Consider the following 15,607-nt stretch of genomic DNA (forward strand, 5'->3'; position numbering starts at 1 on the left):
AAAATATATGTGGTTCCAGATGAACCTCTTATGTTTAAATTGGCACCAGGGAAACTATAGGAATAAGAACTTAGTTTGTTCTTTGGTGAAATTACCGTGAGCCCTAACCTGATTCTCATAACTCTTTGGGTTCTCACAAATCAGTCATGCTAGCTGACTGAAGATTGTGAGGCTGTAACTTGGGGAATCTCAAAATTACATTAGTTTGAAACTCATGGATTTTAGTAATGTAGTGAATATATTAGTAGCTGGCCTTTATATTTTTGGTTTCCAAGGTTTAACTACTGGTAGAAGTCTATGAATTTAGCAGCTTAGTTGCAAAATTCAGAATGAATAAAATAATGTATCCCTTTTTTGAACAAGGTGCAGTTTTTAGGGATTAATCTAGTGTTGTTTAAAGGCAGTATAGGGGACTTGTATGATGATTTAGAGTTAGTGATACAATAAGTAGCTTCCTGCTATGTTTTATCATGTGTGTCTAAAAACATCAAAGTGGCCACATATTTAAGATCATTGTCCAAAGTTTCTGTTTTCTTTCCTCTTTTTGGTTTATGTTCTTTAAAAAGCAGAACTCTGAGAGTTAACATATCGAGAGATTCAGTTCTGTATTTACCACACATACATAGCATTAATTGATGTGTTAATCTCAGTGTGACTCATTTGATTTCCTGTTGACATGCCGTTTCTTGTCAGTTTTGGAAGTGGGCCTGCTTTGCTCTTTCAAGGCGAAGAAATAAAGCTTCTTGCTATTCTCTTTATGGAAAATATGTGGGGATGAGATGGTCCTTTTGTACCTTACCTAAAGTAATGGGTCTTAACCTTTTTGGGTCCCAGATCCCTTTGACAATCTGACACTCTCTCTTTTGGAAAAATGTACCTATGTTCACACTCAAAATTTTGTGTCTTAATTTCATAAGGCTTCCAATAATTGGTAGTGTTTTGGTAATTATATTAGAAGATCCTGTTATCTAATGAAGTCGAGTAACACTTTTTTTGTTTGTTTTTGTGGTCCAAAAGCTACTTCTCTTAACCTTTAAAAGGTGTTTCCTAAAACTTTTCTAAAATTTTGAGTTTTGCTGACTTTACTTTGGTAATCATACGCATCAAATATGTGTTTAGTCATTCTTTTTGATGGAATGATAGATTGATATATATCATGTTGTAATTAAAATGGAGAGATTAAACGATCAGTAATAGTATAGTGATGTACAGCGTTATTCATACTTTTGAGAGAATTTGGATAATTTCGGAAACCCTTTTTTTCTTTGAATAGCACAGAGATACTCCTGAGAATAACCCAGATACTCCATTTGATTTCACACCGGAAAACTATAAGGTATGACTAAATTAACATTATAATTAATTTACAGAATATTTAGTAGTTTTCACATGTATAAAGTGGGTGTTTGTTTGTTTTTTGTTTGTTTGTTTGTTCGTTTGTTTTTATACAGAGGATAGAGGCAATTGTAAAAAACTATCCAGAAGGGCATAAAGCAGCAGCTGTGCTTCCAGTCCTGGATTTAGCTCAAAGGCAAAATGGATGGTTGCCCATCTCTGCTATGAATAAGGTACTGGTCCATTTTTGCCTTAGTTGGAAAAGAGGAGAGATTGTGTATAACTTCCTTATGTTGTAATTACCTTGATAATCTCCAATGTCAGAATCTATGAGTTTGGAGCCCTTTAGTCATTTATATGTATCCTTGAATTATATTTGTGTTTTTATTGCTTCCCTTAATGCAGAGAACTGAAGTAGAACTTTCTATCCTTGCAGAAAATAGTGGAAGCATTATGGTGAAAGAGGGTTTTTTTGTTTTTGTTTTTGGTAATTTTTTTTTGAGGGAAATAGTCATAGTAAAGATGAAGGATCCCAAATATGTATAATTTAGTGTCAAGATACTCCAAAAATTAGCATAATATTTAAACATTAGAATTACAGAAAAAAAAGATCAGGTCACAGCTAGTATGAGTCTTTTTAATATTTTACATATTTGACTATAGAGTTAAATAAAAATTTATATAATATGTGGTATTTATGCTACTTCGGAACCAACAACCTTAAAAAATGCTATGGGTGACCTATTTTGACTAACTATATGAAGTTAGTCTATCATACATATTTTAAGATTTATTTTTTTCTAATAGTTTTCAGCAGTAATCCAAATTTCAAGTTTGTCCATATCCTAATAGTATAAATAACTACATTTGTGTAGTGATATAGTGTATCATTTACAAAGTGCTATACACAAACCACATACTATTTGATTCTTATGAGAATCACACAACTAAGCCATGTTTTATAATGGAAATATTTTTGTCTGATTTTTCTCTGGACTTCTTCATTAGCAATGAAGGTATTGAAGTCGGTAGATCTCTTCAAATTATTATGTTATGATTTCTAAGTGATAGAGCTGGGACTGAATTCATTTACAAATCAATGCATTTTATGCTTGACCAACTGTCACAGAGATTGTGCTGTACTTCATTCTCCTTACTACTTTCTAGACTTTATTTGGTTATAACTATTAGGCTACACCTTCATCTTTCTTGGAGAATAGGAATGTCCTCAATTTATCTAATAGAATCCCTAATGGAACTTTTAGGTTTAGTTTATTTGCTTTGTACAGTACTCCTAACCCTGTATGGACCCTTAGTACTTTTTTCACTATGAAAAATGTCATAAAGCAAGTTTAGTGAGGTACTATCCTGAGTAAAACATGATCCGATCGTTATTTTTTCAATAAATCACATGTTTCTTTGGGAGTTACATTGTTTTTAAATTAAAATAGCTAACTTTCTAAGTAATGATTTAGGTATATGTTTCTAATTATGGTTTTGGGGTGGTTTTTTTGCCAAAATTCATGTTTTAATAATGGCAAGCCTATTGGAAGTCTTGTTATGGCAAGCTTAGCAGAGGAAAATAAATAAGAAACTAAATGTGAGAACATTTAAAAAATAAGGCAGTCATAGTAGCTTGTACCTATAATTCCTGCTACTTGGGAGGCTGAGGAAGGATTGCTTGAGCCTAGGAGTTTGAGACCATCCTGAGCAACATGATGAGACTGAGTTTCCAAAAAGAAAAATAAAATAAATGTCCTAGTCTGTTTAGAGTTGGATATGTATGGGGGAAGAGGCAGGAAATAGGGTATAGAGAATAGAATCAAGATTCTTTCCACTTTATGTTTGGAACTTTTATTTTAATGTTGCTTCCCTTCCCCTGCCCCAACTCAAGAAACACCCAACTGACACCCAACCTTACAACAAAAAAATCCATCAGCTCACTAATTATCTCTTTAATTGTCACTAAGGCATAGGGAGGTGTGCAGCAGAATTCCAGGGAGAGCTTTTTCAAATTAGACAATCAGGGTCTCACTCTAGATTTATTAAATTATTTCAGTAATAGGGCTCCAACAGGTATATTTTGATAGAGAGCTCCCCAGATTCAGAGATGCATCCCTGGTTTAGAACCACCAAATTAAATAGCACAACTACTATATCTGTCACAAGTAAGCCATGATTAGATATTTCCTTTAGAATTCCTAATAGAGAAAGTTCCACATGTTTTTCATCTGAATTTCATTTAATGAGCTTTTCTTTTATGTAAGAACATGGATATATGTATAGTTTTAAGAATGCCTGATAGGAAATCTTACTGATACTGGGTCACCTAGAAAGTTGTAGCTATCATAATCATGATAGATTGTACAAGGACCGCTCTAGCAAACAGCTAGAAAGCCTTGTTTTCCCTAACAGACTTGCCCTAAGAAAGGCATGCTGAGATAGTGATCCCCTTAGTCCTGAACCCCAGGACATCAAAACAAATAACTAATATTTTCTATTAATGCCTTGATGGGTTGGGAAGTACTTGTCTATAAGATCCAGCTTTTGAAAGAGTATTGTGATATGAAGTAGAAGTAGTGTTTTGGATTATTCTGGAGAGGTATACATGTGTGTGATATATGTGCATACATGTAGTATGCAGAGATATAAAATTTTGAGTTTACGTATCTAAATGCAGATATGTAAATTAATATGCGCTAATAGCTTTGATTCTCAACTGTTTTTCTGTTGCTCTACTGTTTGGATGTACTATACCTCATGAGTAACATCAAGGCTTTTTTGGTGAAGGGTTTTAAAAGTCTAATTATTTCCTTTACTGGGGTTTAGCCACTAAATTTTTGCCATTTAGACAGTTAAAATTGCAAAATATGAGTTGATCAAGTAGAAATTCTTAATAGTGAAAGACTTAAAGATTTAGAGAAAAAGAATATCCTTTTGCAGAGGTGAGGAGTGGGGTAGAAGGAGAAAGTGCCGTAACTCCATTAGCTTTTGTGCTCCGTGTGGTTTAAGTGTAAGATGTCTACAAAAATTGAAGAGTTTATATCTCGTAATTATCAGATACAAGTATGTTTTCCACTGTTGAAGAAATTTTCTGTTTTTACCAAATTGAGGTAAGGTTGAAATTATACTTTTTACAATATACCTAAAAAGCTCAATTAATAAACATTATAATTAGCTTCTTTTAAAATGTCCTAATATTTTAGGTTGCAGAAATTTTGCAAGTACCTCCAATGAGAGTGTATGAAGTAGCAACTTTTTATACAATGTATAATCGAAAGCCAGTTGGAAAGTATCACATTCAAGTCTGCACTACTACACCTTGCATGCTTCGAAACTCTGACAGCATACTGGAGGCCATTCAGAAAAAGCTTGGTATGGGATACATTATATTTGTAACTTTGATAAAAAATAGAAATGTCTATATAGATTTGATGTGTTTCTACCTAAATTTTCCAACACCTGCCAGCTTATTGGATCTGTTTTTCCCCAGTAAAATTTTGTCTTTACTGTTGTTTGCCCACCTTTCTTTCTTTCTATTTTATATAAGTCTTCCTTAGTTCTCAGCCTCAAAGCTGAGTTATCTACCATCTTTCCTTTTTTAGTCATTAAGTATGTTTGAAAAGCTTCTAAGAGTTTTAAAATTTTCATTGTTTAGAAAATTATGTTTCACTTAATTTCAAAGAAATTAATTGGTCAACTAATATATATAGAAAAAATTAGCTGGGCATAGTGGTGCATGCCTGTAGTCCCAGCTACTTGGGAGGCTGAGGCAGTAGGATCGCTTGAGCCCAGGAGTTTGAGGTTGCTATGAGCTAGGCTGACGCCACGGCACTCACTCTAGCCTGGGCAAAAAAAACCCCAAAAGAACAAAAACCATTGCTGCATTATACCTATATATGCCAAATGAAGTAAAAGGACTTATCTTTTAATTTTGTTATTAGTATAAAGTACTTGCATGTTGTAAAAATAGTTTGGCAGTACTGAAGTATATCAAACAGAAAGTTGAAGTTGTCTCAAAATCCCATCCTCCAACTCCAGGGTGTAAATTCTGATAACAGTTGTGTATATTAATTATAGATTTTATATCATTTTAATTATTAAATACATAAATGTATTTATAGTTACACTTTTTATACTTTATTTTGGCTATTTTCTATAGCATGATATATATATCTGCTTCATTTTTCTATTATAAATTAAGTTACTCTGCAATTACTTTCACATTACATCTTTGCCTACTTGTCTGTTATATACTGAGGTTATTTACAAGAAGTAGAATTGATGGGTCAGACTTTACCATATTTTGCCAGAATGCCTTCCCTAAATGTGTGAGAGTACTCATTTTCTTCATATCCTTAAAAACCCTTGACATTAGAAATTTCTGAGTTTTTGCTAATCTGATAGTGTGACTGATTTTAGTATAATTTTCACAATCAAAATGAAAATACAGTCTGATGGACTGCTATATAACAACAAAAACTGGAAATGAGTTTGCTGAAATTTGATTTTTTTTTAAAGGAACAAGTTTACTTAAATCCTTGCATGTTATAATTGTATAAAAAGTGTTTTCTTTTTTTTTTTTTTTTTGAGACAGAGTCTCGCTTTGTTGCCCAGGCTAGAGTGAGTGCCGTGGCGTCAGCCTAGCTCACAGCAACCTCAAACTCCTGGGCTCGAGTGATCCTTCTGCCTCAGCCTCACGGGTAGCTGGGACTACAGGCATACGCCACCATGCCCGGCTAATTTTTTTTTTTATATATATATCAGTTGGCCAATTAATTTCTTTCTATTTATAGTAGAGACGGGGTCTTGCTCTTGCTCAGGCTGGTTTTGAACTCCTGACCTTGAGCAATCCGCCCGCCTCGGCCTCCCAAGAGCTAGGATTACAGGTGTGAGCCACCGCGCCCGGCCAGTGTTTTCTTTTTTAAAGAAATGTAATGCTCTTAAATACTTTTTATATACCTCTATAATATATTGTTGGTTTTCTTTTTCTTTAATCAAATTGCTGTTAAAATATAACCTGGTCCTAATGGAGATTATTTATATTTTTAGGAATAAAGGTTGGGGAGACTACACCTGACAAACTTTTCACTCTTATAGAAGTGGAATGTTTAGGGGCCTGTGTAAATGCACCAATGGTTCAAATAAATGACAACTATTATGTGAGTATTTCATTTAATATAAGTTAAAGTTGTATATCATATTTAAAATATCTTAAATACTGATTTTGTGTCCTATAAATGTTGGTTCTAAATGAATTATTCAGAAGAAGCTGTTAGCATAAATATCTAGGTTTTTAAAAAATTATCTTTAAGCATTTTTGCATTTAACTCTAGGTGATAACAAATATTTTAAACTTTTAAATTATGAAAAATTTAATAATTTACATATAAACATACAGAATAACCTTGGTGTAGCAACTACCAAGACTTAACAGATAGTAACATTTTGCCACATTTTACTTCAGATTTTGTTATCATCATCATCATTTGTAAAAATAGCTAGATAACACAGGTGAAGCATCTCCATCCCAAATCTTACTCTTTCTTTCATCCCCCAAGATAACCATTATCATAAATTTAATGTGTGTTCTTCCTATACATGTTTTTAAACTTTTTCTATATATGTGTGTAGCCAGACTAATATATTACTTGTTTTAAAAATTTTATAGAGATGGTATCATACCTCTAAGTACTGCTTTAGCTGTATTTCACAAGTTTATTTTATTTTATTTTTTTTTTTTTTTTTTTTTTTTTTTTTTTGAGACAGAGTCTCGCTTTGTTGCCCAGGCTAGAGTGAGTGCCGTGGCGTCAGCCTAGCTCACAGCAACCTCAAACTCCTGGGCTTGAGTGATCCTCCTGCCTCAGCCTCCCAAGTAGCTGGGACTACAGGCATGCGCCACCATGCCCGGCTAATTTTTTATATATATATCAGTTGGCCAATTAATTTCTTTCTATTTATAGTAGAGACGGGGTCTCGCTCTTGCTCAGGCTGGTTTTGAACTCCTGACCTTGAGCAATCCGCCCGCCTCGGCCTCCCAAGAGCTAGGATTACAGGCGTGAGCCACAGCGCCCGGCCAACACACAAGTTTATTTTAATTGAGCATTTGTCAAGTTTTGCATTTTGATTGTTTTCTTTCACCTTTGTTGTTTAGAAATATTCTTAATATCCAGATATGTGGAGTTTTCTAGTTATCTTTTTAAAAAATCACTTGCCACCCTAATTATATCATGGTTTTCATTCAAGATATCTTGTTAGGTCACATTTCTTAGAAATTTGTTTATGGAAATTCTTTGAGGACTGCATTGAAGGTAGATTGTTCAGGAAGGGATTTGTGGCCAGGCACAGTGGCTCGTGCCTATAATCCCAGCACTTTGGGAGGCCAAGGCAAGAAGATTGCTTCAGGCCAGCAGTTAGAGACCAGCCTGGGCAATATTGAGACCCCTGTCTCTATAAAAAATTAAAAAACTAGTCGAGTATAGTGGTGCTCACCTGTTGGCCCAGCTTGAGCCCAGAAGTTTGAGGTTGCTATGAGGATGCCACTGCACTGTAGCTCAGGTAACAGAGTGAGAACCTGTATGGAGGGGACAAAAGGGATTTGCTTTGCTCCCTTCTTGTTCTTAGAAGTGCTGCTGGCCCAGGAAAAGCCTCTTTCCTTATACCCTGTCTTTCTAGCCCCTCAGTGCAAAAGGTTCCAGACTAGCAGTTTTCTTTGAAGGGGACAGTTTAATTTCTAGTTTACTGTTATATAGAGGGTATAGCTTTTTGGGATCTTAACTTTGTGTGGTTTGGATGGTATCTTGTTTAGAGTCTCTTGGGCTGGCAGTGGGTTTTTCCCTTGCCCCTCTAGGCTTTGAAACCCTGAAGCCAAGTTTTGCTTGGTGTTCCACTTGTCCAAAACATGGATTTAAACTGAGTTTTTGGCCTCTGGGTATTTATTTCTTGATTTAAACCGGAATTAGACAGTCTAGGCTTTGTATGAAGCATTAGAAGTCTAAATGTAGCAGCCTGTGGATGTATTTGTCCAAGAGATAGAGATTTTTGCAGTAGTAGTGAGCTTTGGATTACAGATAGATATTAGGCATCTACTTACAAGTTACTAATTACTTTTTACACCCCATTGTTTATTCAGGGATATAGCATTTTTGAGCATATACCTTGGCACTATTTTAATTTATATATTTTCTCATTTAATCCTCAAAAACATGCTGAAGTAGGTTTACAAATAAGCAAATTTGGGGAGACTGAGTAACTTGTCCAAGACTATTAGTAAGTAGGGGGGGCAGGACTCAAATGCAAAATGCAGATGTATTTCACTTGAAAGCACTACTTGATATTGCCTCTTCAGCTATAGCTCTTGTTGTATATTATATTTAGTACTCTATGCTATATATAGGAATTATTCAGTTGTTGCTACCTTGGTAACTATCTTGTGTTCTGAGAGAGATAGGCAGATAATAAAATAGCTGGTTTTAGGAATTAATACACTTAAGTAGGAAATAATTTCAACATGGCTGTTGTAATTTGTTTTTTCCTAGGAGGATCTCACACCTAAGGATATTGAAGATATTATTGATGAACTCAAGGCTGGCAAAATTCCAAAACCTGGGCCAAGGTATGCTTTTGTTTATATATATGAAGTTTTAATGGCTTAACCTAAATTAATCTTTCACATAAACTTAATTAAAATTGTATACCCTAAGTTCATAGGAATTAGCAAGAGCTTTGGATAGTTATCTAGAGTAAGATTTTTCCCCCTAAAACCTATTAGATAATCATCCGATATCTACCTGAGTATTTATAGAGAAGGAAAATTTACTACAAATAGAAATCTGTTCCATTTTTTAAAAGTTCATACTGCTAAAGACTGACCCAAAGACTATCTCCCTCTATTTTCCACCTAAAATCCACTTCTGTCCTTTGAATTAACACAATTTTTTTTTTTCGAGACAGGGTCTCTGTTACCCAGGCTGGAGTGCAATGACACAATCATAGCTCAGTATAGCCTCAAATTCCTAGGCACAAGCTATCCTTCTGCCTCAGCCTTCTGAGTAGCTGGGATTACAGGCACGTGCCACTGTGCCCAACTATTTTTTTTATTTTTTGTAGAGACAGCATCTTGCTATGCTGCCCAGGCTGGTCTCAAACTTCTGGCCTTAAGCAGTCTTCCTGCCTTAGCCTCCCAAAGTGTTAGAATTATCCATGTGAATCACCATACCTGGCCAACACAAGATAATTTTAATACCTCTTCCAAATGACAGCCATTCAGTTACTTGAAATAGCTATTTTGTCTCCCCCATATCTTTTTCTTAGATTGAATAACCACAGTTTTTTCATTGTTTTTCCTTATATAACCAGCTTTAGTCCCTGTCCTCTGTGGGTTTTGTAGTTGGCTCTAGTGATTTTAATGTGATACTTAAACTAATCATAATATTTGAGATACATACTGAGTAGCACAGAGCATTTATGGGACTGCCTCCTTTGTTCCAGACATTAAACTTATAATAATGCATCCTAATTACATCAACCCTTATTTCAGATACATTATACAATTAATTGCATTTAATAGTCAGAATGCCTAGATCTTTTTCTGTTTATTCATTGTTTATCCAGGTTGTTCCATCCTATAGTTGTGTTATACTAATTACTTTTTTTTCAGTTATGAACTGAACTTACTACTAAACAAGCCCCTGTTTCATATCTAAGTGTACAATTATTCAAAATTGTCTCTTAATACTAGCAAATGTTTGCATGGTTTTAAATAGTTGTAATCCCTCTGAAAAAGTTTTTTTTATTGAAGTCATATACACTTTTTCTTCTCTCAACATATTAGTAGGTTTTAATGGCCATATAGTATTCTGACATTTTTAAAAGAGCTATTATGTGATCTTTATTCTCCTGTTTTAAAATGTTTTTCCTAAATTTTATTAAAAAATAATAATTCCCTGAAGTTGAATTACTAAGTATAAGTGGTTCTATAGTTTACTCTCTAGATGTACTGTCTCATCCTTCTGGCAGACTAATAATCCTACTTAGTGAGAAAATGAGGTCAATTCAGGGTAACTTAAGTTGAATACACACTAGTTTGTTCCTGTTAACTATTACTTTCTTTTCTAATAAACATACATATGCTACTTTCAACACCCTAAGCCTATATAATTTGCTTCACTTTTGGGGGTACACTTGCTTTGTTTTAGGAGCTACATTTCCATTGTGAAAAATCATTCTCCTTTATGAAGGCACCTGAAGTGAAACCTTTTGATGTTTAACATTACAGTATCTTTCTTAGCTACTGGTCTTATCCCTTACTTATTCTTGCTTCAAATATACATACCCTCCCCCAGAAGAGTTCACATTTCATAGTATTTTCTACAAATTTCAGCTCCTTTTTGGAATTCAGATGTTTTTTAAATAAGTTTATGCTATTCTTATGTCTATACTCAAACCTGTAACTTCTTTCAACTTTTGGATACTTTTTTTAATATCTCAAGTGAATATTTCCCTGTGTAATCCACTTGGGTTCTTTTGATGGCCTCCTTTCTTCTGATTAGATGTTTGTAATTCTATAGTCATAATTTTGTTGTTTAGAATCTCCTACTTTTCTCATTAATTCTGTGATCTACAGTTAACAGCATAAATCCAGTGTTACTCTCCTGCCATGCAAATAGGCAGATAGTTGCTTTGTCTACTTTATTGCATCACATCACATTACATATTCAACACTCATTTATTTCACATTTTTTAAATGTCTGCTGTGTACCAAGCAGTATTTTAAGTTATGCATATAGTTGTAAACAAGATCAAGTTCTCATATATCTTATATTCTAGTGATAGAGACAGATGACAAGTAATATCCAAATGATAAAATGCTATTAAGAAAAATGAAGGTAGGATGAGGATAGAGAATGATTGGGAATAAATTTAGTCAGGAGAGGCCTCTTGGAGGTGATAACATTTGAGCCATGACCTGAATGATGAGCTGGAAGGAACTGTGTAAATAGGTGGAGGAACAGTATTCCAGAGATGGTGGGGAAAGAGGATATATCAAGGTTCTAGAGGGAAAGACAATATGCCTACAATGAGGTGACTGAGGAAGAAAGTGGTGGAAAGGATCAGAGAGGGAGATGGGGGCCTACATAAGAAATCTGGGTTGACTACCAAATATAATAAAAAGCTGCTGTTGGTTTTCAGTAGGGAATGATATGACCAGTCTTGTTGAAAATATTGTCCTAGTTGCTATGCAAAGAATAGTTTAGAATATAGATGTTTGAGGCTGAGGAATTATGAGGATTTCTAGCTTTTTGGCTTGAGCATCTCCATGAGTCCTTTAACTAAAATGGAGAAGATTTGGAATAGGGCAAGTTTGGAGTTAGAAAGTCAGCAATTTTGTTTTAGACATGGTAAGTTTGAGATGCCTGTTTAGACATCCATGATAGAATGTTGACAGATGTGATGCTGGAATTTAGGCTGGAAATATGACTGGAGATTCATTAGTTATTATATGTGGTTTTTAAAGTCATAAGCCTGGGTGAGAGTGTCAGGGATGAAATTAGAATTTGTTGTTAAAAACAATGAGATACTATAACATTGTATTTTAACATTAATAAGCAGAAACCAAATACTACAGTTAAGCATTTTCAGCATCTGATCCTAAGGATGTTGCTTGTCATTAGTTGTATATAGTTCTTTACTGGGATTTTCTTGACAGTATTCTTCTGGATTTGAGCCAAAGACTTTAGAAACATTAGTGTCTGAACCTATTTTTATTTTTTACTTATCACACCTCTTATTTAAAAGGCAGAGGTAAATCTACTTATTTTTCAATAATTGTAGAGCATCTATTGATAGTGTATAAAGCTTGTATTTGGACATGGTAACACTAGAATGTCTTATGAGCACAGGGAAACAAAAACTTTTGACTTACCTCCCCAAGTTAGTATCTTGGATATATAGATAATGAGAGACTGAGCTAGCCATAACCATAATACAGTTATTCTTTAAATTAACCAAAGCTGCTAATTGTTTTTATTGGTATTTTTATGATAAAGTTCTCTACTCTCATATTTGAAAGAGGTTCTAATTATGAATCTTTGAAAAATGAAAAACTGTGACAAATTAAACTGGTTCAATAGTGAATGATCTCTGGGTACTACCACTAGGTCTGCCCTGGCCAAAATTAGTAAAAGACTAATGTCTCCATGGCTCAAAACTGCTTGTTTATTATATTTGGTAAATGACTGTTAAAAAGAAAATATTAAACCAGTGGTTAGGTAATGAAGTTGACCCCTGAACTACAGGGGTTAGTGGCACTGATCCATGCATAACTTTTGACTCCCCAGAACCTTTGCCAGTACTGTTGACCTGACCAGAAGCTTTACTGATAACATAGTGGATTAACACATTTTATATGTAATATTGATATGTACTATATATTCTTACAATGATGTAGGCTAGAGAAAAGAATATGTCATAAAATCATAAGGAAGGGAAAATATATTTACTATTCATTAAGTGGAAGTGGATCATCATAAAGATCTTCATCCTTGTCATCTTCACTTTGAGTAGGCTGAGGGGGAAGGGAGGAAGGGTTAGTTTTGCTGTCCCAGGGGTGGCAGAGGCAGAAGACAATCCACATATAAGTGGACCCTTGCGTTTTTCAAGGGTTAACTATGCTCTTTCTGAATTTTGACATTTGTAAGTATTTGTGTGCTAGAGTTGTTCTTGTTCTCAGTGAATTTAGAGCAGTGAAAACAACTTCTAAATCTGGTTTCAAATTACTAATAGTTCTTTTCAGTATAGATTAGTTTATAGCTACTTTTAAATCCAACTTGAATTCTTCATATTTAGTTTTGTAAAAATCTTAGATTTTGCACAATTGTGTGGGGTGCAGGTAATAAAAGTAAAAAATACATAGCTAGGCTATACTACCAATGTGGTTGTTGAAAGATGACTGTAGACCAGGCATCCTCAAACTACGGCCCTCGGGCCACTTGCGGGTGTTTTTGCCCGTTTGTTTTTTTACTTCAAAATAAGATATGTGCAGTGTGCATAGGAATTTGTTCGTAGTTTTTTTTAAACTATAATTCGGCCCTCCAACGGTCTGAGGGACAGTGAACTGGCCCCCTGTTTAAAAAGTTTGAGGACTCCTGCTGTAGACAATAAAATCACTTTTGGTTTTTTATACTAAAAGTAGGGGCAGTGTGAATATACCTTAGCAATAATAAAATGTAAGCACTAAACTTCCATAAAGTACAGAAAGGCCAGATTGGCTGTGTGTGGTGGCTCACGCCTGTAATATTAGCACTCTGGGAGGCCGAGTTGGGCGGATTGTTTGCACTCAGGAATTCAAGACCAGCCTGAGCAAGAGTGATACCCATCTCTACTAAAAAAAATAGAAAGAAATTACCTGGATAAATAAAAATATATATAGAAAAAATTAGCTGGGCATGGTGGTGCATGCTTGTAGTCCCAGCTACTCGGGAGGCTGACGCAGTAGGATCGCTTGAGCCCAGGAGTTTGAGGTTGCTGTGAGCTAGGCTGTGTCACAGCACTCTAGCCTGGTCAACAGAGTGAGACTCTTGTCTCAAAAAAAAAAAAAGGCCATGTTTTCTAAAATGCAAATGACCCAAAATGATACATATGCATAGAATGTTGGAATGGCTGAAAAACCACGTTTACGCTTTTGAAGTTTAATGAAACAAGGTAATTATTAGATGGCATTTTAAACATGAGATACTATGGGAAATCATTTTTTGTTCATTAAGTGAAAAACCCTAGTGTAAATTGTAACTGTCAGGTAAATGGATAGGGCTAAATCACTGTCTCTTGAGTGTCCTGAGGCATGTTTACAGATGGGGCCAGGGGAGAATTACATTAGTAGTAGATTAAACAAAATTATAGGCTTAACTGAAGGATTTTATAATATTTGTAATTTCTTAATATGCATTGTGTGAGTGGTGGGGAGAGGAGGTGGTTTGCAGCCAGACATAGTGGACCACTGGAACCCCCTTTTTTCTCTAAAGTATGCCGTGGGCCAGGTATGGTGGCACATGTCTGTGGTTCCAGCTACTCAGGAGGCTGAGGTGGGATGATCCCTTGAGCTGAGTTCTAGGCCGCAGTGAGCTATGATTTTGCCACTGCACTGCAGCCTGGATGACAGAGCCAGACCCAGACTCTAAAAATAATAATAATAAAGTATGTCATGGGATTGTAATTTCATGGAACAAACTTTAGGAAATTCTGGGCCAGATTATTCTTAAAATAACTACTATATGTAAAGATGTCCTAATCCTGTGAAGAATTCAGGAGGTATATATGATTAATTCTATTTACTGTTCCAGAAACGTTAGTTACTATAATCTTCCTAAATTTATCCTTTGTGTTGGTAAAAAGGGTATCAGTATTAAGGAGCTTTTATTAATTTAAAAAGACCCACATCTATCCAAACTGATAAGCATTAAGATATCAAATGCTTAGCTTTCAGGAGACTGCTAAAATGAACATCATATTCCATTTTGATATTTGATCAAGAAAAAAGTTGTGGACAGAGAAGTTCAACAGAAGGGATAGCTGAACTTAAACCACAAGTGGGACTCCAATAAAGGAAGAGGTCCTCCAAAATAATAAAGAGCAGCAGTTGTACTTAATTAATATTAAAAAAATGACAAAGCCAAATACTGGTTTTTTTTTTAATGTTAAGTATCATTTTGCCACTTACCTTACCTACAACATTAGTTTTATGCTTTGACAGGTAGTACTGTGTTTCCCCAAAAATAAGACGGGGTCTTATATTTCCTCAAGAAGACACCCTAGGGCAGGGGTCCTCAAATTACTGCCTGTGAGCCACATGCTGCCCGCAGGGTATTTTTGCAGCCGCTGCCTGTCCTGTTAGCTGACTCGTCCTGGGCCCACAATGCGCATGTGTAGAATGTGCGCCGCACTCTCCAATGGCCCTCCAATGGTCTGAGGGACAGTGAACTGGCCCCGTTTAAAAAGTTTGAGGACCCCTGCCCTAGGGCTTATTTTCAGGGGATGTGTTATTTTCCCCTCAAAGCCTCAGTTTGTAGCATGCACAGGATAGTCAGGACCTGACAGGGGGAGCCGACCTTGTTGCTGGAGCTGCCCTCACCTTTCCAGTCACCTCTTGGATAGTGGAGATAGTAGCTGTCACGAAGGAGCAGATGAGAAGGGCTGCTCCATGTCTTTACCGCTCCTCCATGAAATGCGTGGGTTGTGCAGATACACTGCTTAGCCACGCCCATCACTAGGTCTT

At 35.4% G+C, this 15,607-nt stretch overlaps 1 protein-coding gene across 1 annotated transcript in view; it reads left to right on the plus strand.

The window, feature by feature from the left end:
- Positions 1-15,607, plus strand: part of NDUFV2 (NADH:ubiquinone oxidoreductase core subunit V2) — a 32,132-nt gene that overhangs the window by 14,685 nt on the left and 1,840 nt on the right. Inside the window, exons 3-7 of the mRNA XM_020282247.2 lie at positions 1,274-1,336; positions 1,452-1,568; positions 4,542-4,710; positions 6,388-6,497; positions 8,874-8,950. Of these exons, the coding sequence (XP_020137836.2) occupies positions 1,274-1,336; positions 1,452-1,568; positions 4,542-4,710; positions 6,388-6,497; positions 8,874-8,950 (536 nt within the window). The remainder of the gene's footprint in view (positions 1-1,273; positions 1,337-1,451; positions 1,569-4,541; positions 4,711-6,387; positions 6,498-8,873; positions 8,951-15,607) is intronic.

The sequence above is a fragment of the Microcebus murinus genome, chromosome 17 (assembly GCF_040939455.1).
Source record: "Microcebus murinus isolate Inina chromosome 17, M.murinus_Inina_mat1.0, whole genome shotgun sequence".
NCBI classification, from domain to species: domain Eukaryota; kingdom Metazoa; phylum Chordata; class Mammalia; order Primates; family Cheirogaleidae; genus Microcebus; species Microcebus murinus.